Source organism: Chlamydotis macqueenii, chromosome 13, assembly GCF_036417535.1.
Source record: "Chlamydotis macqueenii isolate bChlMac1 chromosome 13, bChlMac1.mat, whole genome shotgun sequence".
Taxonomy (NCBI): Eukaryota; Metazoa; Chordata; class Aves; order Otidiformes; family Otididae; genus Chlamydotis; species Chlamydotis macqueenii.
The window spans coordinates 10,430,308-10,453,672 of NC_141568.1; the positions used below are offsets into that span (position 1 = coordinate 10,430,308).

General features: G+C 38.1%; 1 protein-coding gene across 4 annotated transcripts; it reads right to left on the minus strand.

Annotated features, from left to right (window-relative positions):
• Nucleotides 1-444: 444 nt before the first annotated feature.
• On the minus strand, nt 445-20,636 carry LSM14A (LSM14A mRNA processing body assembly factor). Of its 4 annotated transcripts, none has more exons than XM_086757842.1 (10): nt 20,258-20,635; nt 12,583-12,746; nt 10,950-11,082; nt 9,757-9,876; nt 7,726-7,902; nt 7,324-7,386; nt 6,366-6,545; nt 4,687-4,858; nt 3,569-3,797; nt 445-1,783 (listed from the first exon to the last, which is right to left on the minus strand). In XM_086757842.1, the coding sequence occupies exons 1-10, from the start codon at nt 20,376-20,378 to the stop codon at nt 1,760-1,762; spliced, it is 1,383 nt and encodes a 460-aa protein (XP_086613968.1). In that variant the 5' UTR covers nt 20,379-20,635; the 3' UTR covers nt 445-1,759. The 4 variants fall into 4 exon arrangements, with proteins under 4 accessions (XP_086613968.1, XP_086613967.1, XP_086613971.1 ...); XM_086757841.1 differs by having other exon boundaries at nt 9,757-9,879; XM_086757845.1 differs by lacking the exon at nt 20,258-20,635 and adding an exon at nt 15,252-15,399 and having other exon boundaries at nt 9,757-9,879.
• Nucleotides 20,637-23,365: the final 2,729 nt, after the last annotated feature.

Sequence of the window (23,365 nt, forward strand, 5' to 3'; positions counted from 1 at the left end):
ACCCCCGCCCACCCCACCGACGGGGGACAAAGCCAAATTCATCCCCGGCAGCGCCTACCCCGGGTATTTACAATGCATCGTGCTTAAATAAGCCTGGGACACCTCGTAGAGTACAGAGTTATTGCAACAGAACAGCACTGGCCTCTGCGGCCAAAAACCTCAACAGGTGCTCAGAACCATGATTCGCGCATCCCGAAAGGCGTTGTTGTTAACATGCAAAAAACATTACTAAACAATATTATCTAACTTCTACAGTTGCCAAATATTTGACCTTAATAAGGAAACCAATTACAAAATACTTCCTTGTAGTGCTATACAAAAGTTATAAAATTAAGATTCTATCAACCACTTTTAAATATTCCAATTTTCCAACAGTGCAGTTTTCCACATCTTTATCACCACTGAACATTTTGAACAGAAAATAAAGAAAAAAAACCCAGCAAATTAGATCAAAATGTTTTAATCTTTGGATCCCTTTATTCCTGTGGCCTTCATATACACATACAGACACAAATGACCAGGTTTCTATTTCAGCATATCAAAAAGTTGTAACTAGTCATTCAGAATTGGCAAAAAGTCCATACTATGTCATTTGTGACTTCACGGTCTTAGAAGCAGAGTCTTAATGTCTCCAAGCTATGGTCTATCAAAATGCAAACAACTTCAAACACTAAGAATTCTTTAAATTGCTTATGCCTACAGGTATTACAACAAAGTTAACATTTCAAGAATTGACAAATGGAGACGTACTTTTGTCCCAGGCATTCCAAGAGAATTACAAACTCGTGTGCCTGGTCCATTATTTTAAAAAGTTAATATTTATCACTAAGTAAAATTAATTGCAAGTTTTGACATAAGAAAATTTATTTTCTCCTTATTTGAAAATATCTCCTTAATTTGGTCAAATCCTGTGATATGCCAGAAACTACAAAATCAAATTCCTGCTAGAGAAGCAAAGAGTGTATCCAGTTTCGTGTAATGGAAGAACATTTTCAAATCTTCATTTTAGTCCAAATATAAAATCAAACATTTAAGCCTGAAAAGCTGCTAAAGAAAAAACCCAACTAATTCAGTGTTCTTCAGCCTATCAGCTTTTGCAATAACACAGTATGTTTGCCGACTTAAAAATGTTTATTCTTTAAAAAATTAGTTGCTTTTTATACAGCTATACAAAGTTTGTAATGTTTCTTTGGCAATGGGATATAATGGAATTTTACAACTATATAAAAAAAAGTTTCCTTTGCCTAAGAAACAGTATTTACTGTGTGTACATATTCGACTGACAAAGCAAGTTTTCTACTGTCCAGCACCCTAGTTGATAAAAGTACAACTATCTCAAAAGGGATATTACAGGATTTCCAAAAAACAACCTTCAGTGGATCAAAACGCTCACAGTATCGACGGCCTTCTGCATACAATTGTCCTTACAACTCGAAGCAATTATCAAATACAGTTTAGTAATAAGAAAAATCCTTTCAGTGATGAAAAAATACTTAAACTCCATCGAAGTACTGCTTTATAATTAACTATACATAAGAAATTACTCATCCTTCTGTCTCAAATATATTTAATGCTCACTGTTTTCAAAGATGGCCATTTTTCAAAAGTAACTGCGTTACACCCCTTTGAAATTAAATAGTTAAATCCCAGTGCTGGTGACAAGTATACAGCAAATTAACTTCATTCTTTGCAGAGATTGAAACTAATTATCTGGATCAAGAAGATCTAGACGTTCACCCGGTTTCAGCTTTCTTGTAGACTATGCAGCAACTTTGTTGTCTTTCTAGAGGGAACAACAGCAGAACATTAAAATTAATTTTGCAAAACAAAAGCCACAAATTATCTGGGCAGCAGCACTGGGAGAAGATGCACTGTGATGGCTACTCCCCATATCTCCAATAAGGAAACAGACCTCCCCGTGTGACCAGGTTTGCATCTGGTCAGAACACCCTCAGCCTGGCACACACGGCAGCAGCTGGGCACTTTGACCATGTGTGTGGCACAAACCCTCAGCTGTCACACTGCCTCCTACCCATCTGGAAGACTGTGAAATTATTTCCTTCAGAAATGCACATCTTTGATCTCCCCTTCATTTCAATTCATGCTCAGCTAACAAAGATTTCTTTAAATCACAGGACTAACTATTGCAAACTATTGAAGGAATAACTGAGGGACAGTCAGAAACCTGTGATTAGAAAAGCCTGTCCCCCTCTTTTAAAAAAATATTTTAAACAGAAAACAAAGATTTTGTGTTGCAAAACTCTTAACTGCTCAAGCAGTAAACTACTAGAAATAGTTCTTCTGTCCCAGTCAGAATTGTAAAAGCCTACATTTACTTGCAACAATCTGGTTAAATGTATTTGTTACTGATTCTTAATAGTATGCCAGTATCCTTTCTGTTCCTAACAAGCTCATGTTCAAGTTGAATATATACACTTAATGTCAAGAAAAATGGCTTGCACCAAAAAGATTTTGGTTTTGCAAGCAACTGAGCTCTGCTGATTTACATAATCTGTATAATCAATGACCTTTAAAAAAAAAAAAAAGTGCCCCTGAGATACCACTGGCTGGTAAGAAGAATAATTCAAGATCTTCAATAGGAAATAGAGAAATGGATGTCTTAATAGTGTTGTAAAAAGCAACAAATTGCATAACTATACTGTACTATTCTGCTTTTTAGCCATCACAGCTCTTGCAGAACAAATTACTATTGCTTTGCTTATGTGATTATGAAAGCATGTTTAAACGTCAGGTTACATCAGTTAGCAGGTTTACTTGGTGGCTTTTGCATAACGCTTAAAGGAAGTTTAAGCTTCATTCCTATTTAAATGAAGTAGTAGTACTTACGTTAATTTTTTTAAAAACACCTTCTCTATGGAATGGAAAAGGGACTTTTGAAGCTTTTATGCTGCATCTCCCACAGCTCCTTTTTACTGAATTACTGGCTGAAAAAAGTCAATCCTGCCTTAGCTTTCCCAACAGCTATTGCATATAACTACATAAAGTTTAGTTTAAAAAAACCAACAGTGTGAAATAGGACCTTACAGAACTCAAATATATTTTTTATCCTTTTTTTTTGCAAAAGGTCATTGCTACGCTTCAGTAACTTTAATTACTCTATTTTCAGGATTTTATAGGATCTTAGAAGTCTATAGGCTTTGTGCCAACTCATTCACAACTCAAGTCTGTTGCACACTAAAAGCAAGTTAAATTACTCCCTCTCAATCTCTACATTTTACAATATTGCTTAGAAAAATGCTTGCAATTCACATTTCTAACACTTGTATTCAATCTGCAGAACTTTTATTTCCCGCCTTCCACCTACAGAACAAATATTCAGGGCACACAAAGAAAGGCAGCTTTTAGTTTTGGTTGATGTTGATAGTAAAACAACGCTACATAACTAAAGTTTCAGCATCAATGGACTTTCAATTAAATAGTTCAGAGTACCTGCAAAATACTATTCAAGACATTCTAGTTCAACATCAAATCTAAAAGCAGGAGGTTTTTTTACCATTCGTTCCCAAGAACAGTGGATCACATCATAGTAAGATTAAACATATTTTACCCTATATTCAAAGTCAGCAAACTCCCTGCCTCCACGACCTCCTCTGAATCCACCACGAAATCCTCGGGGAGCAGTGAAGCCACCTCTTCCACCTCCTCGTCCTCTTCCACCTCGGAAGCCAATACTCCCTCTGCCTCTGTACCCTCCACGGCCACGATTGGGACGCAGTGGTATTCCGAAGGTCTCGGCATTTAATCTTCTTTCCTCAGCCCAGGTGGGTCGCCGTTCTCTGCCACACAAAAGGAGCAAGGATTGTTTTAAAACACAGTTCAGAAGGAAGACTGCCCAGCTTAGTTAGAGTTGCCAGAAAGCCCATGAAATGTAACATGATGTATTAGCCACACCATAAATCTCCACATTATCCCTTCTGCAAGAATCTAGGTGTCTGCCACAATTCATTTAACTCAAAAAGGGATGTTACAGTATCATTAATTACATATTAATAATGCTGTAAGTTTCGCATAGAATGATACAGCCTGTATCCTCTGCACACAGCATTGTATAATAAAATAAATAAAAGCTCTCTGCAAGTTAAAACAAGAAACAGAAAGGAAGAGTTTGCAGTTTCAGATGCCACTTCACCGAGCTGTCAGTACAACAAAACAATCATCCCCACTCCCGTAATCCAAAATAGGTCAGCAATCCACATCATCTTTTTAATTAAAAAAAAAGGGAAAAAAAAAAAAAAAAAGCTTTTGTTTTCCTGAAATGCTGTCTTCACATTCAAACAACACTACTGGCCAAGATAGTTATGTCATCTACTTAAAAACCATTACGAAAGCACAGTCATAATCAATTCAACTAAAGCAGTAATTTAGCAGCAAACAAAAGAAAAATCCCACTTCACTAAATCTGTAAAGGAGATTCTAGACTATGTACACAAAGTTCTAGAAGTGGGGTTCTAAACCAACATTTCAAATGTCTTCCTATTAACGTACTGCACTTGCCCACAAAGAAATTTTGTGCTTCATACTCCCATTTTATTTTTGCCCACTGCATGTGGAAATAAGCTTTACTCACTTTTGATTCAGAGCTGATTGTAATGGGTAGTGCTGACATCACCTTATGACATAAACATGCGTTAAGTAGACTAACAAGCTTCCCCTTGCAGGCCATACCTATTGTCATCACAGGAGATGTTATCAAAGAAGGATTTGGTTTTGTCATAGTAGCAGTTGGGTCCAAGCGGATCTTCCTCATCTGCATTCCCTTCGCTATTTTGGGTATCGACACCTGAGTCACCTTTGTCTTCTCCATTTACAGGCTTCTCTGGTTTCTCAAGTTTATCTTCTAGAAAATAAAAGTAAACAGAAGCCTTCCAGACCATCATACTAAAGAAAAAAGCACTGTTGACTTATTCACAGACAGAAACTATAATGAATGCTCAAAAATACAAAAAACCCTCCAAAATTTAATGTGAAAGTCAAATAATTTTACATAAATTAGGATGTTTTGCTCCTGCTGTCTGGTGGTTTGATATCCTCTATATTCTCTGTGGGTTTATTTAACAAAAATACCTGAGGTAGAACCTATTCGATAACCACCTATTTCTAACCCCCTAGCTGCCTCCTTTCCAGACTTAAAAGCCTCTACTCAGCCATTCCTCATAAAAGCCATTTCATGTTTTTCCTCATCCCCATTGCCCTTCTCCTTTGTCTTCTGGCTGTGCTGTTATTTCCTTTGAGATGCAGGGCCCACATTCAAAGTATTACACCATGAACTGATTTTATAATGTGTTTCTTTCCTAATAATGCCTGAAGTTCACCTTACTGTTTTGACTGGTACTGAAAAAGCTGACAGTTCATCAGAACTAGCTATTATGATCTTAATGCTTACAGCTTAAATCTCAGGATACTGTGCATAAACTTCAGATAACCAACTCAACCTTTCCACAACAGAGACATCAAAATTATCACTCTACCTCAAAATATTTCTATGTCTCTTTACAGTCAGCTTTACCTTTCCTCTTTATCATTCTGAAAAAAAAAACTGGTATCAACAACAAACCATCCATGAACTCATTTAAAAATGATCCAGAAAAACAGGCAAGCACCGGGGAACAACGCCTATGGGGACTTCACTGGTGTTTTTTCTCTATCCTGAAATCTGACCATTTATTCCTACCTTTTGTTTCTCAGCTTTTAGCCAATCATTTACTGAAATAGGGAGCTCCCTATTTTAACCTGTAACAATTTTGTCCAAAAATAGTAGCAGTAGTGTAACGAACAGGTGGCTGGTCACAAGAGAATGAGGTAATTAAAACAGAAGTCTGCTAGAAAACAGAAGTGCTGGCAGTATAGATTCAAACCACTCCTGCGCTTATCTGGAAGACCATAAAAGTGAAAAAATGCTAGGAACTTTCTTAAATTGAAACTCTCATGCATCCTCCAGCAAAGTTCTGATCCCAAACTCAGGTTTTTGTGATTGCTTTTGGTCTATTAATAATTGAAAACATAGAATACATGTTTTCATTTGTTGCATCTTTTCCAGAACCCAAAAGTAAACTTAGAACCATTGGAATTTCTGCTCAAGCAATCTGCACTTCTAACCAAGAGACCTATTAGAACACAATGTATGATATTCGCTAGTTAAAATTCGTTCAAAACTCAAATATTGACCCAAGTATTTAATTAAACAGATGATCCCAGTTTACCTGTTCATTGATTGTTTTTTTTCCCTTTAATGACTGCAAACAAGACTTAGTAGGATATGCCTTTTAAAAGTTGTTCTCCAGGGTAGGATTAAAACAAGACACAGTTTTTTCCACGCTCAAATCTAAAAGCAAAAATTGGTTTACCTTTTAGTTTAAGTTTATTATGAAATTCTCTATCAATTTCCTCCTTGTTGAATTGTGCATTTGCACTTTCAAAATCAAAGTCCTTCTCAAACTTCATTGGACCATCCCTCCTAATACCAAATCTTCCTCGGCCCCCTCTGTGACCTCCACGGCCTCTCCGTGCTGAAGGTCCACCTGGAACTGAAAAGAGGGATATTCTGTTTGGTTTTGTTTTGCGGTTTGTTTCTTCTTCCAGGGTAGTGCAGGTAGTTGGTTTTTTGGGTAGGGGTTTTGTTTTGGTTTTTGTTTGTTTGTTTGTTTTGTGGTTTTTTTTGTTGTTGTTGTTTTTTGGGAGGTTTTTTTTGTTTGTTTTTTTTTTTTTTTAATTCCTAGGGTAACAGGTTGGGACTTCATGCATCCTCCTCCTGCACTTCTGCTGTTGAAAGTCCTGTCAGAGCAGCTTGTAATTTGTCAACTCACTTACAATAGTTACAGCAGTAACACAGAAAGTATCACAGTACTAAACTTGGGTACTATAAGACTTTCTAGAAGTCATTAAAAGCTTCCAGAAGAGTTAAAATGTTAGTGGCTCTTCAAGCAAGTATTTCTGTAGAAAGTTAACAGGTTTTATTTCATGCTATTGTGTTTATAAGTCCATGAACACTGCTTGGTTTTGCATTTTTATTCAAATTGCTTAATACAGAGCAACTAGAAGAGATTTTTCTCTTTAATGCTGACTTTTTGTGCTTGTATTATTCTGACCCAATGTAAAGTTATTATTATCCACTAGAAACAATTATGTGAAAGCATTCTAAATACATAAATTCTTTATCACCGTAATCTGAATTGCAAGATTTCTGGACGTTACAGAAAGTCCTAGCATTTTGCAAAGTATACACAAAGCTGCATTTTTGCAGACTTTTAAAAAACTTAATGAAGTCTGAAAACAATTATAGCTATTTCTCAAAACAAGATTTACCAATTTGTCGTTTGTTTTCATTTCTGAGTTCATTTTCTGATCTTGAAACCTTGTGTGCTTCAGCTAAAGTTGGAAATAAAAAAAAATGTTTATCTAATTAGGTATTTTTGATCATACTTTTGTATATAGTTATATAGTTCAGATTTCAAAAAAAATCCAAACCTATAAAAGTATACCACAAGTTTAACTCACAGAAGGGAAAGAAAAAAAAAAAAGAAGAAAAAAAAAAAAGAGTAATTTATAATATACGTTTGACTTTAAAAATAAATATATATAATCCAGGTGTCTGCCAGCCAGTCTACTAGTAATGGACAGCAGGAAAGTTCCTACATGCTACCCTTAAAAAGAGCACTTCATATGTGTATGAAAGAAATAAGTCATATGAAAATTATCCCAAGCTACCTCGTCTGTGCTCCTGATTCTCTAACGATTTTTGGCTAGCAGAGACCAAAGGTCTGGCTGGTACAGGACTCCTCTTCCCAACTGGTGCTGGAGCAGGCAAGTGGGCTGAAGCTGTCTGTACTGCTTGTTCCATGGTGGGGCTCCTTCTCAAATGATCTATCTGAGGGCTTGAACGACCTAAGAAAAAACAAAAACAAAACCCAAACAGTTATTTCTCATCCACAAATTTGAGTTACTGGTCTCAACCAATCTAGACTGACAGGTTTATCTGCCTTACCAGTCAAGACAGCTGTGTCCAAAGAAGAAATAAATATTTCTCCACCCTCAGTTCCACTAATCCAGAATGAAGGATATTTAGCAATTCCCCTTCCCCTAGTCTAAAAGAAAAAAATGGGTAGGATAATTAATCCCTACCAACCCATTCATAATGTGTATTTAGCTGTGGAATGAATTTTTTGATTGATTGGAAGTAAAAATACTCTTTCTGCCTCCCTGGAAAGCCAAGTGGAAAGTGACTGCTCGGAAAGGCAGAGATACAGCTATGATACCGAAATTTCATTTCATGTAGTGCACTCTGTTGCACGATCACCACAAAATAAATTAAGAGTGATGGCTAGTGCCAGGCAAAATGCAGATGAAGGAGCTATGAAAGCTTGCCCACAAAGTGCTGTTCATACATTTCAATTTGCAGCATGAGCAACTAGAGCCAGAAGCATGTTTAGAATGGAGATATTTGATCTGGCCAGACAAGTTTATGACATCATATAGGTAAATCTACTAAGAAATTAAGAGTAAGACTCAAGTCCCAGTAAGTAAACAACAACTTCATAGCCCATTTAAAAAGCTGAACAAAAGAAGAAGAAGAAAAAAAAAAAACAAAAACCCAAATTAAAACTCCCAAATCAACCACATCACACTGACAGTCTACAAAGATGACAAATATTTTTAGAAGCAAACACACACACAAAAAAATTGTTGGTGCCCCAGAAGAAGTTCTGTGGCAGAATGTACGTTCATCTGGAATATATGTTGTACATTAAATCCAAGAATCATACAGGCTTTAATCTCACCTACAGAAAACTAAGCTACTCTTTCAACAGTGAAACAGTAGATGTCTAGCATACTTCTTTCCCCGTTCAACTAACGCAACAAAATAGAACCTGTTTTTGGTAATCCACTCAACTAATCCTAGAGAGCAGTGCTAACTAGTATACAAATCTCAGCTAGAATTTAGGAAAAAAAACCAAAAAACAAAAAACCAATCTGTTTTCTATAAGTAAAGTGTTTTGCCTTTTAACACAACTGCATAAACCTAAAAATAGCATTAGGAATATATCTTAGCTTACACTTTTACTTGCAGCAATGAAAAGTAGGAAATAATTTCTTTTGGATTTTGAGGAGCAATCTTAACACACCCGCATGAAAAGCGAGAGTGAAGGTGCTCGGCATTTAGTTTTTGCTTTGCCACTCAAAAAGCATCAAGAATTTCCTTTTTGCTTCTAATTCCCTTTTCCAATATTACACAAACTAGCTATGCAGTTTCTATTACTATCAAGCTGTCACTATCTCTACAGGCAATCAGGTCTGCTGTTTATATTATTTACCTAAATATACATTAACAACAACAAAAAAATACCATTAGGAATAAGAATTTAAAAATTGTAGGCTGAAAGACTTCACAATTCAATTAGTGTGAATATCTTGAGTTTTGTCATACTATCTATAAAACTAGATATTGAATTTCCATATGCACCTATTTGTTAACATTATTCAACTGAAATAAGTCCTACTCCTCAACATAGATGCTTTAAGGACAACAAATGCGTTGCTAACAGTTACCTACGCAGCACGCCAAGACATAGGAAAATACATTTAAAGAGCAAATACAAAGCCTATCAGTGCTTTCTGGTTTCAATATCAAGTGTTTTTGATGACAGAATTCAGCTGTTTGGTTAGTATTTCTGGCAACCACCTGAATCACAGGGGCATGATTACTCACATAAGATCAAAGAATTATTGAAAAAGATTTACCTTGAGACATCTGTGTTTTTAGTGATCTTGCATCTGTTGTAAATGCAGAACCAACTGCCGTACTTTGGGACATGTTAGCACTGGCTGAAGAGTCTGTTCCAAAAGATGTTAAAGAACCTCCTGCTTTGAAAGAAATAATATAGTTGTAAAACTTGGTTTACTGTTTTCTGCATTTTTTAAAAATTAGTACTAAATGATTAGTGAAGTCATATTAGGCAGTTATTCTAGAACACATGTAAGTCGGCCCTTCTCATACACTTTAAAATTAAAGTAATGTATGTATTCACAGCAAATTGATAACATTATATCTTGATGTTTTTAATCTAAAAAAAGAGCACTGCTAACTTTAGTATCACAAGTATTAACATAGCATAGTCATAATAGCATCTTACAGAGTAATAAATAAATGTTATTGGTGTATCTTTCCACCTAACATCTTTTAAACAAAAACATGACTGTCACATCTTATTAATTGATACCAAGTTATGGCCAATTCTACAGCCTTCCTTTCACATTGCTAACATTTCCAGTACCAGGAGTTAACACTGTCACCATAACAGCTGCAAGAACGTAAGTTCCTATATGAAAAACTTAAAGGTGAAATAAATTTTAAGGGGGGAATGAAAGTTGGTTGCCAAGTCTCAAAGAGTGCATCTAAAGTATAAAGGAACATCTAACCTACGCAGCTCACAAACACTTCAACCATGTACTTCATGCCAAGCTAAGGTCTCATGAATAGCTGCAGGGCTGCGTGGGCACGTGGACTGCTGAATAATCCAAATCCTTGATTAAGGCACACAGCACCTAGTCAGCCTGGGATACCAGATGTCCACAGCACAGCTATGAGGCTTTTGAGGAGAAGCTGCCTCTACCACTTGTGAAACACAATGAATACATAATGAATGTAATGAATATATATGAAACAGAATGATTCCATGAATACAGGAACCTTTCCCTACTTGTCCCTCGGAGACAGGGTGTTTAGTTCTCAATCACCATTGCTTTGATTTGAGCTGCAAATACTATGAAAAACTCCATACTCCTGTAGACAAACTGTGGGATTGGTACAGATTGAAGACTTTGGATCTGCCCTTAGGATAAGACACTGATGGAATTATAAGCACTGATTACTGTCTACACACACACAGGTGACTTCACTTACAGGAAACATCAAATAATAAAAGTGAACATACCAACTCCAACAGCACCAAACTGCTGCCCCACCAGCGGGCTTGGACTAAACTGACTGTATGCAGGCATTCTGCCAAAAGGACCATAGGACCCCACAGATTGGAATGAAGATGTAGTTGAAGATCCTAGTGAAGACTAAAAACAAAACACACTTGCAGAAATTCATGTTTACACAAAAAGTAGGAAATAGCTCTGCAAGGCAAGAAATGCAGAAACTTAAAGTATTTGTTAAATTTATCCTAACACTACCACTGTGGCTAGTATGTATACAAGACCTTAACATTCATAAAGTTGCTTCTTTAATATCAAGAATTTAACTGCATTAACACAGAAGCAAAGACAGCACAAAAGTAATTAATTACCCACACTACTCTGCGTGAAAACTCAAATCAGACAGCAGTTAGCAGAAGACATTTTCACAAGTATGCATGCAGTTTAGAAAGCACTTCTACCCTTTCAATATCACAAACACGTGAGAACAGTTCTATAAAATTTTCATAGAATCATAGAATGGTTAGAGTTGGAAGGGACTTTCAAAGGTCATCTAGTCCAACCCCCCTGCAAGGAGCAGGGACATCCCCAACTAAAGCATGCTTTTCCCTAGAATCTCAGACACTGGACTCTTGTGTCAAACGTGTATAAGCTGTTCGCAAACCTGGAAAATGTTTATCACCTTCTCTGAAGTTTCAAAAACTACACAAACAATGAAAGACCCAAACATACCAGAGGAGGGTGGAGTTATTACTATTATTGGGGTTAGCAGCAATGCAATTTCCCAGCTCTCAACTACCACTGACTGAAGGAGTAACACCAAATTTAGGAAAAGACCTTAGAGGATTGCAATGTTACTTTGTAAGGAATGATGAAGAATTTTATCTTACAGAGTTGTTAAACATTAGAAACGTAAACAATTACATGGAATTATCAAGTTCCATTTGAAACAAGAACTTCCATCTTGTTCCCAGGGATGATTTTAAGACAGCCCACAAGCACAATCAACAAGTCAACAAATTTCAGAGATCCGAAGTAACTCTATCAGTTCATTTAATACAAAATAACAGATTAATTAACCCTAAAGGCTTCAAGTTACAAGTTCCTTCCCCTTCAGCAACCAAATATTCCTTTTTCAAGTAACTGCCCTTTAGTATGAAGCATGTTAAAAACACACAGCTAGATGAAACACTTTTGAAGTCACAGCAAAAAAAGTTGAACATTAAAATCCAAAAGAAAACAAAAACAAACAAACAAAAAAATCACTAATGATTTGGAGAAGTTTCAGCATCTACCCCATGACTTATACAAAGTCTGATCTTTCCAAGAAGTCTTGCATAGCTGTTTTCTTAAGCCAAACACCTTTCAAAAAAAAGACATCAACATCTACCAAAAGTCATTAGTTGTTTTTGAAAAACTGGCAGCTTTAGTGTCCAGTACATTGTGCTGGAGTTTGATTTCAACCTTGATTTTCAAAAAGACCTGATTCAAAAGAAGAAAAAAAAAAAAAAATCTTGCCAGAGTTCTTTACACTGGGCTGTGAACTTAACAGCAACAAACATCTTAAACACTCAGCTAGAGAGCACTTAAAGCTACCAGGTTATACCTTCAGCAACAAACATCCAAAAATACGTTTTGACTTACCTGAACAATAGCAGGGTCCTGTGGCAAAGAACACTGAGGCTTTGGTGGCTCACAAACAGTTAGGTCTTTAATGTCACTGCCACGGAATATAATATACTCAAAGACTTCATCACGAGGTGGTATAGGTCTATCGGTTGGTCTATCTTCTGTACCAAAGGAGCGAACTGCAAAATTGGGAAGGGAGGGAAAAAAAAAAAAAAAAAAATCAAAACATGCCCACATTCAACAAAAAGGCTTCAAATATACTGCAGAGACCAACAGCCTTAAGTAAAAAGAATAAATTTTGTTAAACAAAAAACCTTATTAAATAGGCAGTGTGTTCTTTGCCATTATCAGCTGCTCAGACATAAACAAGTAAATTGATCTTACAAATTTCAGTTAAAAAACAAGCAGAAAGACACCTCTTATACCCCCTACTGAGACATCACTGATGCTATCACTCACAGGTTAAGATTTAAATAAAAATTTGGAATTCTGTGGCATATATATACAACTTTCACTAAGCAAAATGCATTCTTGCTGGTGTAAGGTTGCTATAATCTCTGTCAAATTAAGTATATTCACTGGGGCGTAACTATCTTCCTAAGTAGGTCTGCATAGTGTGCGACATACTAAGATATTAAATTTATTTGTATGTACTTCTAGGTCATTATTAAAGTGAAACAAACAAATCTGAAGAAATATGTCTCCAAGAGCTAGAGTTTTGTAAGTAAAAGCGAAACAATGAATTGAAGCCAGAGAAAATGTAAAAAATCATGATAAATCACATTCTGCTGAACATCACCTTGCCGCAGCTTTGATCCCTCATGACTGTCTTTGCTCTAGTCTTTTAAGAGATCTTTGTTTGCTTTGTAAGGTACAACAGATCACGTATATTTTGCTTTACTTTACCAGAATTAGTTTTCCCTGCATTTTCAGATGCATTAACAATTTGGAGACGTCATTAGGCACTTATTCACTGCCATATAACAGAGCTGTACAGTGTGATGATAGTCACTTCTCAGGCTGCACTAACCATCGTCCATCACTGTTGCTTCTTCTAGTATTGCATAAACAGAGCTTATCAGTCAAGTATTATAAATCTTTTTGAGAAGCATAATACAGGGGTAAAGAGATAAACTCCACACTACTATGAAAAATAACCTTAAGTGGTTATGCTTATTTTGTTTGTACTTATGTAATCTACTGAGCTGAATTTAATCAACTTGTCTATTTCTGTGCATCTGAAAGTCCGCTCTGAATGGCACTATAAAATGTAAGTGCTGTAAAAAGGCATATACTGCTAACTGAACTTAAGTCTTTGTTATAAGATAAACCTGTCTTGTCTCCTTCTTCTACAGAGAGAGATATCTGAAGCTGAAGAATTTGCAGAAATTAACTCAAAGTAATACACAACAGCTTAACAACATTATCAATGGGTCATGTGCATTACTGTAGTTCATTCTGTTGCTTTTTGTTCATCAGGCTTTTCTATTCCACTGTCTTGACCAAGGATCCACCTTCATTTTCTGGCCATCCTGTACTCTATTTATCAGATAACTAGTAAATTAACTTGGTCCTTCATTTCATCATTTCGTTCTGGCTCCCTCTATCCCACACTGAAATGGCTGCTCTAGTAGCCATTTTGTCTACAAAGGTGCATGAAAATGGTAAGAGTGTGATCAGTGAGTTACTGAAGTATTTTACTTTCTAGCTAAAGTGAAGGAACTAAGCACCACCACAAAGAAGGGTAGTAAACTCAAGGACCACATCTTATTGTTACATAGAAATAAAAATCTGACGAACTATGGAAGAAATCTGCTTTGAAAGTACTTCTCTTAAGCCAGAGCTATGCTGCATGGATAAGTATTTTACTATTAATACCAACATCACCTGACACATACAGGAACAATTTTAACACCTGGCAATTACCTTTCTCCATTCTAAACCAATTTTAAAAAGCAAACAACCCAACTCCATCTAATGACACCTTAAAAGAGGTAAACGGATTTTACTGTGTGTTGAAAAGAATGTCTTTCTCCTAATTAAGAAATGAATATTATCTATTAATTAAGAACACATCAAAAGGAAGCAGAATTAATTTTTAACAGATTCAGTTGTCTATACAATTAGATTAAGACACTGATAAGGTCATCAACGATTTTGCAATAAAACACATCAAGAGTTAGTACTAAGAGGTTGGGTTTCTCTCTCTACCTCTTCCCTCTCCCAAAACAAACTGGTTTTAGTGCAACTTTCTGCAAAACAAAGACATTTAGTCCAATGTAGATTAGCTCTCCTAGAGAGCGGTAAGCAATCTCCTCTGATTTGAGATTCAACCTTCTCCTCTCAACTCCAAGAAAAAAAAAAAAAAAAAAAATATATATATCCTGAGTCTAACTACCTTCTAAAGCAAGGAACCAGAACTGTATGTGCAGCAATCTAGGCTAACAGTTTAGGATAAAGGCCACTCAATGTTTTTGCAGTGTCTATCCCAACTAGATCCTTCAAATAGTAGTACAATATAAAGAGTTGAATGTTACTTTTAACAATTTGCAAAGGATAGCTCTCTTTAGTTTCTTCTTTCCTAGTCTGGATTAGGATTTAACATAATCTGAGCTCGTTAAAGTAGAAAGTCTAACAGTAAAGGTGGCCAGTACAATAAGATTTTAGAAAGAAATAGCTTTTACCATAGTTTTGCATAATCAGAAACACTAAGTTGCCAGAGTATCAAAAGGACAAGGTACTGGAGCAGCAGCAGTCTTAGAGCTCTATCCAGCTCTGTCTCTTGGGCTATTTCCTCAGACTATCCCTCTCCTGCAGAACAAGGTGCAGTGGTTCACATACAGCAAAATACTGAAGAGTGAGAAGAAATGAAAATAAGCACATGAAAGGTAATATAATCTTATAATACTTAACAGGACTATGGTAAATCCATTTAATCTTACCTTGTTATTTTTTTTTTAATGACCTAAACTGGCTTTATGTCTTGCAAACAAAAAGAAAAGTAACTAATGTCAAAAGCAAACTTTTTTTTTGTCAGTGTAAACATACATACTTAAATAGCCACCTAGAAAGAAACACTGTTGAACCTAACAGCATTCATGTATGTGACTTTATGCCCAAGTAATACCCACTAATTTCATATTAATGTGCTGTGAACAAATTTCTTTGCAGATTTTGACTGTATGACTATACTATATTTTAACGCATATTACTGTATTATACTACTATAGCAAGGAAAATATTGCAACTTTCCCTAAGAGTTAATAGAAATTATTACCTGTTGATTAACACTGAAAAATAAATCAGAAGCCAAGCTATATACCCTACCAGTAAGAGGACTCTGTTCCTATATAATGTGAATTACTTCAAATACATAGTTCAGTCTCTGTACGCAGCACTGACACAATCTTATCGGCCTTACTTCATACGTAGCACACATACACAGAAACCAGTCTTTCCCCACTCCTAAGGCACCCACGAGAAGCATGATTACAATGAGACCACCACTACCAGAACAAGTCATTTCAATTGCCATCTTTCTTCAAAACATCGCAACCCTTTCCCTAAAACATGCTCCGATGTTTGCACACCACATTACAGGAGAAGTATTAACGCGACGGAGCCAGCATGTGGTAGGGTCATACCTTCAGAACAATTCAGTCTGCATTCCCTTACTCGTAGGGGTGGTGAGTTAACAAGGAGTTAGATACGAGCAGAGTAGCCAGGAGTGTGTTTTGACAAGAGGAATTTTTCTGCTGTGACACACTATGCACAGGGTTAGTTTGGCACATGCCCTAAACTTCAAGACACTGAGGGAGCGTGTCACTTAACTGACTAAAAAAAACCAACTTCATAAAATTTCATAAAAATGTAACTGTTCCTGCTCTCACCCCGAACTATAGGAAATGCTCAAGTCTTCAAGAATTTAACTTTCCTCTGTCTACATTTGAGTCTTTCATGCAATTAATATTGTGTAGAAGTCTAGGAAAAAAAAAAAAAAAAAGGAAGTTCTCTTTCATCTGCCATTAGACTACGGAAAACACTATCACAGATGGTTGAAAGTGCCAGAAATGCTGGAACTTTAACTACTCCTTAAATTACTAAAAGCTATTTCACTACTGTCTATTAATTATAATGGTTCCAAATGCCAAATTCCAATTATAATGGTTCTCAATGGTCCAACAGCTGATAATTGAAATCTGATGCATTATACCAGAGAGCTAATATATAATTTTCTGCTTCTTATAGTCACATGCCTAAGGATTGCTACTGCTGGCAGGGAACAGAGCCTTTTCTGACCCAATACAGTTGTTCTTACACAGCTTACCTACATTAAAAATCCACCTCTCTAAATCAGTGCTTTGAAATACAAAGACATTATGTGTTACTAGCATGAAAGATCACACCTAGTTTTTAATGCCACAAGAAAGATCAAGCACAATCAGTCGTGATTATTCTACAACTGCCCCCAGGTAGGGCAGCAATCACTTTACAACAAGAAAATTTTACTCCTAATCGTGGCTTGCAAACACTCTATTCTTAAATTGGTCGGACTTCATGATGTTTAAAAAAAACTAAGTATGAATTAGAAGCATGAACTAAAAGGACATTCCAAGTTAATTTAACTTGAAGCTTTAGAAGAAGAGTGGGTGGGTTTTGGTTCCAAAAATAGCTCCGAAAAGCTGACAATCAAAAACAACGATATGCATCAATGACATAGAAAAACCTCAAATAATTGTATAGCTTGGTTAATATTTGGAATTTGATATAGATGGGAGTTTTGCCTGTTATTTAAATAAAACTTTAACACTTTGTGAAAGGATGTATTGCTTTCCTTTATCAGATTCCAGCTCAGAATAAAAATGTTATGCTTGTGATTTAAACAGTTGCTGTCTAACTCATGAGACAGAGGCCACAAGTTTTGTTAATGAAAGCATCACAGCTTTGTAAATAAAACGCCAATTAGAGAACTACAGGAGACTGCCCCTCAGTAACTGAAGACTATAATCAGTACCCTGTTAGCAACCCAAAAATCTTAGCTCTGTCTGAAATTCCAGAAGACTTAAGATAAATGAAGACATTCCACATGTGACAACTTCACCACACCAGTCTCAGGCTTCAGTTTAGCCCACTGAAGTCCTACTGTTAGGCAAATCTATAGTTATTAAAGAACAGATTCTACCTCTACTTTTGCTCTTTATAACACAAACAATTTCAGTGATTTCAGTTAGGAAATTGATAACAATAAGCCTCCCTGCACTCAACCCAGGAACAGTTACACAAAGCCAGCTACGTAGTGGAGCGACTGAAAGCATTGAGTCATCTTTTGGGGCTTTTTTGGGTCTCTTTTTCTGGCAGAAAACTTGACATTTGTGGTAAAGATCCACGATACACAGTTCTGGTTTGATTTCTGAACTCACCATGGAAGAAGAGGTAACTATTACCTGATCAACATATTTACAGCTACAGACGGTTCAGAACTAAGATCTGCTTCTTTCACATACAGACCTGGCCATATCTAACCACACTTGTCACCTTACATATATGCCATCATACCACATTCACACGACCGAAATCTTTATTTATTCAGAAACCTGAATACTCTATAGTTGAGCATTTTATTCATAAGCACAGTGTACTGTTTTACAGTCTAAAATGGTTGTTATCAGCTTCCAGATTAATCTCAAGATTTTTGGTTCCAGGTGGCCTAGAAATACTGGTTTATTCTCTTCTGAATCATGACACAATATTACAAAACACATTCTTCAGCTAACTCAGACAAGTTTTATTAAAGCAAATGTAATGGTTTAGATTTACATTTCTGAAGAGAGCTATGGTAAGAGAGTAGCTTAGATTCGTAACTGTAGTTTGATCTGTCTTACATATGTACACTTTGGCAGATATGCCATAACATGACTTAACCACTCTTGAGAAGTCATGCCAAATTGGCTTGGTCAGCACTAAATCTGTCTAATTTAGGGTAAGACTATCACAAGCTACTGAAGGACAGGTTCTTGTAAGTGTTTTTGTACAAACCTTAACAATCACAGTATGCAACTGGAATTCCTAAACATTTATCTTTAATCACAGTGCTCATCTTTTTCTCACATAAACAAATCCTAGCTGTCCTTTTTAAACAGATAATGCAATTCCGGCAACGTAATTTAACCTAAAAGCAACTTTAGAAATAAGTTAAAAAGTCACATCATGAAAGCTAAACGCCCTATAGATGAGCTATGCAAGTCTGGGACCAAATCTACTATAAGGTGTTTCAAAGCATACATATAAGAATTTACAAGACAAAGCAACCTATTTCTTAAATAATAATGGGAGGGGCGGGGAAGGAAGAAGAGAGCCTTAAAGCGACAAGACACACAAACAAGAATTACCACAAAGGCCAATGTAAGATGAAAGCAAACAAACTGCTACACGGTATCAACTCCAGAGAGCTGCTATTAAACATACCAACTATGTAAAAGATAACAGACCATCATTATGACAGAATGCTAAGCCTACCATATCAAACAGGAACTGAGGTTCAGAATACTCTCAGTCCCCTTAATTTACACAAGGAGAAATTTTTCCCTTTACTTAATGGCTGGATAAACTCTCTTCTTTTATATATGCATTTTAGACTATTTAGCAACAGTCAAGAAGTGTAAAATGAAGTGTAAACAGATTCAGTTTTGCAGAATCTATTTTAAAGAACTTATTAAAAAATTCTGACTTAATGTTTTACCTGATACTGCACTTTCACTGCCGTGGCTAACACACTTGTGTTCAGAGTGCATTATCATGCACTAGAAACAGCAGAGTCCTCTGGATACTCAGTTTCAAAGATCCTCTTTTTTACCCCCCGATCTCTGACTCTCTTCTCAGTAAACATATCTTCCTAACTTTCTTATATGTGCACACATATTATCCGGCCAATACATTCAGCATTTCTACTCAATTTCGATGTATACAGCGTCGTACAGCTACCTCACGAAATGAAAACACTCACAGGATCCTCTTTAGACCCAAGTTGTCTCCTACTCCAGGATGCCAAAGAGTTCAGGCATCCTGTACACTGTAGGTCGGGAATGCTCACGATGCAAAGAAATCCTGTTTCCAGCCTCTCCCTCCTACTCCCTTCTACGCATCAGCTCTGGACCCCTTCCACTGCTAAGGGCTTGATACTTTTACTCTACGGAGGACTCCTTTGACCAACCCCTAACTAGGTAACGTTCCCAGCTCCTTTTCGCGACGGGCCCTCCCGGCAGCCGGGCAACAGCCCGCTTGGCGGGAGCAGGGGCCCCCGCAGCGCTGTCGCGCTGCCACTCTCCCAGCCCCTCGCTCACTTCCACCTCCGCCGTGAGGCGTCGCGGGTGGCGACAGCCCCGCCGTGGACGATCCGTCGGGGAGAATGGCGGCACGACGCGCCTCCGGCCCAAACTACGCGGGCCTCTTACCAAAACTCCGCCAAGCTCCGTCGCAGCTACTGCTGGGCCCTCAGACGCTGCAGGCCTCCCCGTCCACCTCGGACCTCCTCATCGCCACAACGCCACGGACTACCCCGCCGCGGTTTCAGGTTATTGCTCGATCCCCGACGCGACCCCGACGGTCCCTGTGCCGCCGCAGGCAGCGCGGTCCCGCTCCCCTCCCGCCCCCTCCTCGAGGCGTTGCTGGGCCTCCAGGGCCCAGTCCTTACCCTTGGCCAGCGCCACAGTGGAGTTTTCGGTGTCGATGGTGTACAAGATCCCTTCATAGCGGATCTCAGCCTTGGAGATAAGGCTGATCTTACTCCCGATGTAGGGCGTCCCCCCGCTCATGGTGCTGGCTCCTCGGTCAGGGACACCCCCCGTCTCCCCTGCCGAGCACTCCTGAAGCCGGACACAAGCAACTAAACGAGTCCGGCTCGAGTCGTAACAGGCGCTTCTACTCCTCCCGCTTGGAGCCCGACCGCCTGCCGATCCTCCTTCGCCGGCTCTCCCTGCGCAGACTCCCTCAACACACCCCACACCAAAAGCTCCCTGAACCTCCCAACATGGCCGCCGCCTTCATCTTCCCTCAGAGCCGTCGCCCCCCCTCCTCCAGCCGCGAAATGGATGCCGGGAGTGGCGGTGATCTCGCGAGAAGTGGCGGCCGGGGGCGGGGGCCGCGGAGGGGCGGGGGCGGCCATTTGGGAAATCAAGTTCGCGGCCTCGGAGGTTCCCAGCGCCTTCCCGTGCGGAGCGCGGTTTTCTCGGCGGCAGTGCGGCTAGTACGACGCGTCGGGCTCGGCTGTGCCTCGTCCCGCTTTCCCTGCGTGGCCTAGGGGCGGTGTGCGGGGCATGCCGCCCAGCGCGCCGGGAGTTCGAGTTCGCAGCTCGGAAGCCCCACCCCTGCCGTAGGCCGTGAACGCCGGGGGATGTGAAAGTAGGTTTTTCGGGGTGTTTTTTTTTGAGAGGCCCAAGCTAGCTGTCATTTAACGCTAAATTCTTGTGAATCTTAATAAGCATCTTAGAATCTAGTCATGTGGAGAGCTGCAAAAATCTGGCTTATGATAACTTTAATTCGTATTACAAGGGGGATTCCATTTTACTCAGATCTTGCCAAGCAACAGTAAGCAATGCAACTGGTGATGAAATCTTAACTGAAATGTAGAATTAATCCTGAAAATAGTACCCTTTTAGTACAAATAAACACACACACAAAATAATGATTTTGTGATCACACTTAACTTGTACATCTTCAGTAAAAATCACAAATTAAGCCTTCTGTTGGAGCTTTCTCTGTTAAAACATCACACTGCCTCAGGCCCTCCTTTTTAATATTTGCAGCCTAGAAAATTACATGCAACAATAACTACCTTCTGGAAAGGGTACTTAATAGCTTTTGTTGCAGCAACTGGATGCTAATATGTTGCAAAGATGCAGGAAGTATTTTGTTCAGAATAGGGCTCTGAAACACAACAGCAAGCCTGATTTTTCTGGAAGGGCCTGCATGTTTCTAAATAGGAGCCATACTAGAGTTCTGGAAACTTTATGTCCAAGTTCAAGTGACTGTAAAGTCATGGAGGACTTGAGTGCCTAGGGAGCTTTACTGTGACATGCTTCTAGCATGTCCTGGGCTACTTGAAAGATTTTGGAACACGGTTCTGCAGTTAATGACTGGACGTTCATGGCCATATCAAGTCCATGGGAGATTACTGTTGAAAATGGGCATTTGTAACTCAGCTCTGTTACTAAGTAAAGCTACTGTTTAGAAAAATAACATAAAATACCTAGGTTATGTTACAAGGAAGGATAGAAGGAGTCTTCCTGACCGCTAGAGGTTGGTCTGTGGCTGCCTCTCAACCACAGCAAAAAAACATCTGTTGGAGAGCCTAGTAACAGTCTAGACGATCGGCTATAGTCTGTATTACATGGTTTTCCTGCTCCTGCTTCCTTACAGAAGGAGATGTGTCAGCTTCAGATATGGATGGGGCTTGGAAGAGGAAAGAAGCAGCTTTGAGGGAGGTTGCAGGGAAAATCGGGGACCCTGGCTGATGAAAAGAGAGGGTGCCATGAGGGGAAGGAAGAAGGGGTGTATCAAGGAGGCTTGCAATACTGCTGTAAGAGGAGAGAGAGGAGGAAGAGGAATACCTTGAAATAAAACCACTTGCCCCGATGATCCATATGGCTTTGCTTCTGGCCAACGTGTTCCTAAGTTTTGCCTCATCTGCCTCTCTCAGAATTGTAGTTGAAGACTCCCATTTATAGAACTAGGGTTTCCAGGTTGTGTGGTGGAACAGGAAATATAAATGGACATTTACTTGAGCTTGGGACATGGTAGATAAGTGTTTCAGGAGAGAATTCAAGCAGAAAACTGTCAGAGTTTGCTTTTAGGTTTTAACACTTGAAAGTTTATGAGAGAGAGAAGTAAGCCAGAATGAATAAAAGAAAAAAAAAAGCTAGGAATAGAAAAGTATCCCCTTGAAAAACTTTTTAAGGGTTAAATTGGAACCTTCTTGGATGTCAAATTTTCCCAACCCTCTCCATGAAATCCTGTCTAGGTGAGCACAGGCAAGTATTTATGATTACGATTAACTTCAAAACAAAAGCTCCTAAATTTCTATAAGCCATATACAAAAGAAATTCCATTGTAAGTGAAATACATGAAACTAAATTCAGACATATTTCTAGGAAAGCTGTTGGTTACTCTAGCTATCTTTATGCTCTCCAATTTGTGGAATTTATACTTTCTAATTCATATTTAAAATCAGCAGATGAAAGAAATTTTTTATAGTGTAAAGTGAATTTAAATTATATATGTAAAGAGTTGTGTACATTCACCTGATCTAGTTGGAGACGTCCCTGCTCCTTGGAGAGGGTTGGACTAGATGACCCTTGAGGGTCCCTTCCAACCCAAACCATTCTATGATTCTATGATTTTAAGAAGTTATCTCAAAATCTTATATAAACCAGGTAGGTACCATTTTAATGTTAAATTTAAACTTTGAATAGTTAAATTGTGTATTTGAATGCACTAAAAGTGTGTATTTGAAAGAAACCCATGTCACATACTAGGAGAACGGTGCTCCTTTCTAAGTGCTTTCCTTTCTTTAGATGACAAAAAGATACTTGTCTATGTGAACTTCTATTATTCCCTGCAGCTTAACATGGCAGTGGTACTTCTGTTGTGTGGCGAGTTATTAATAAAAAACTTAGGCTGGAAACAGGCTTTAACAGTGTTGATAACTGAACAGAAACTTAGTAAGTTTTGTGGTGGATTTTCTTTTCACAATTTTAAAACCATGGATGGAAGTTAACTTTCCCAGTAGACATTCTCTTCTTGA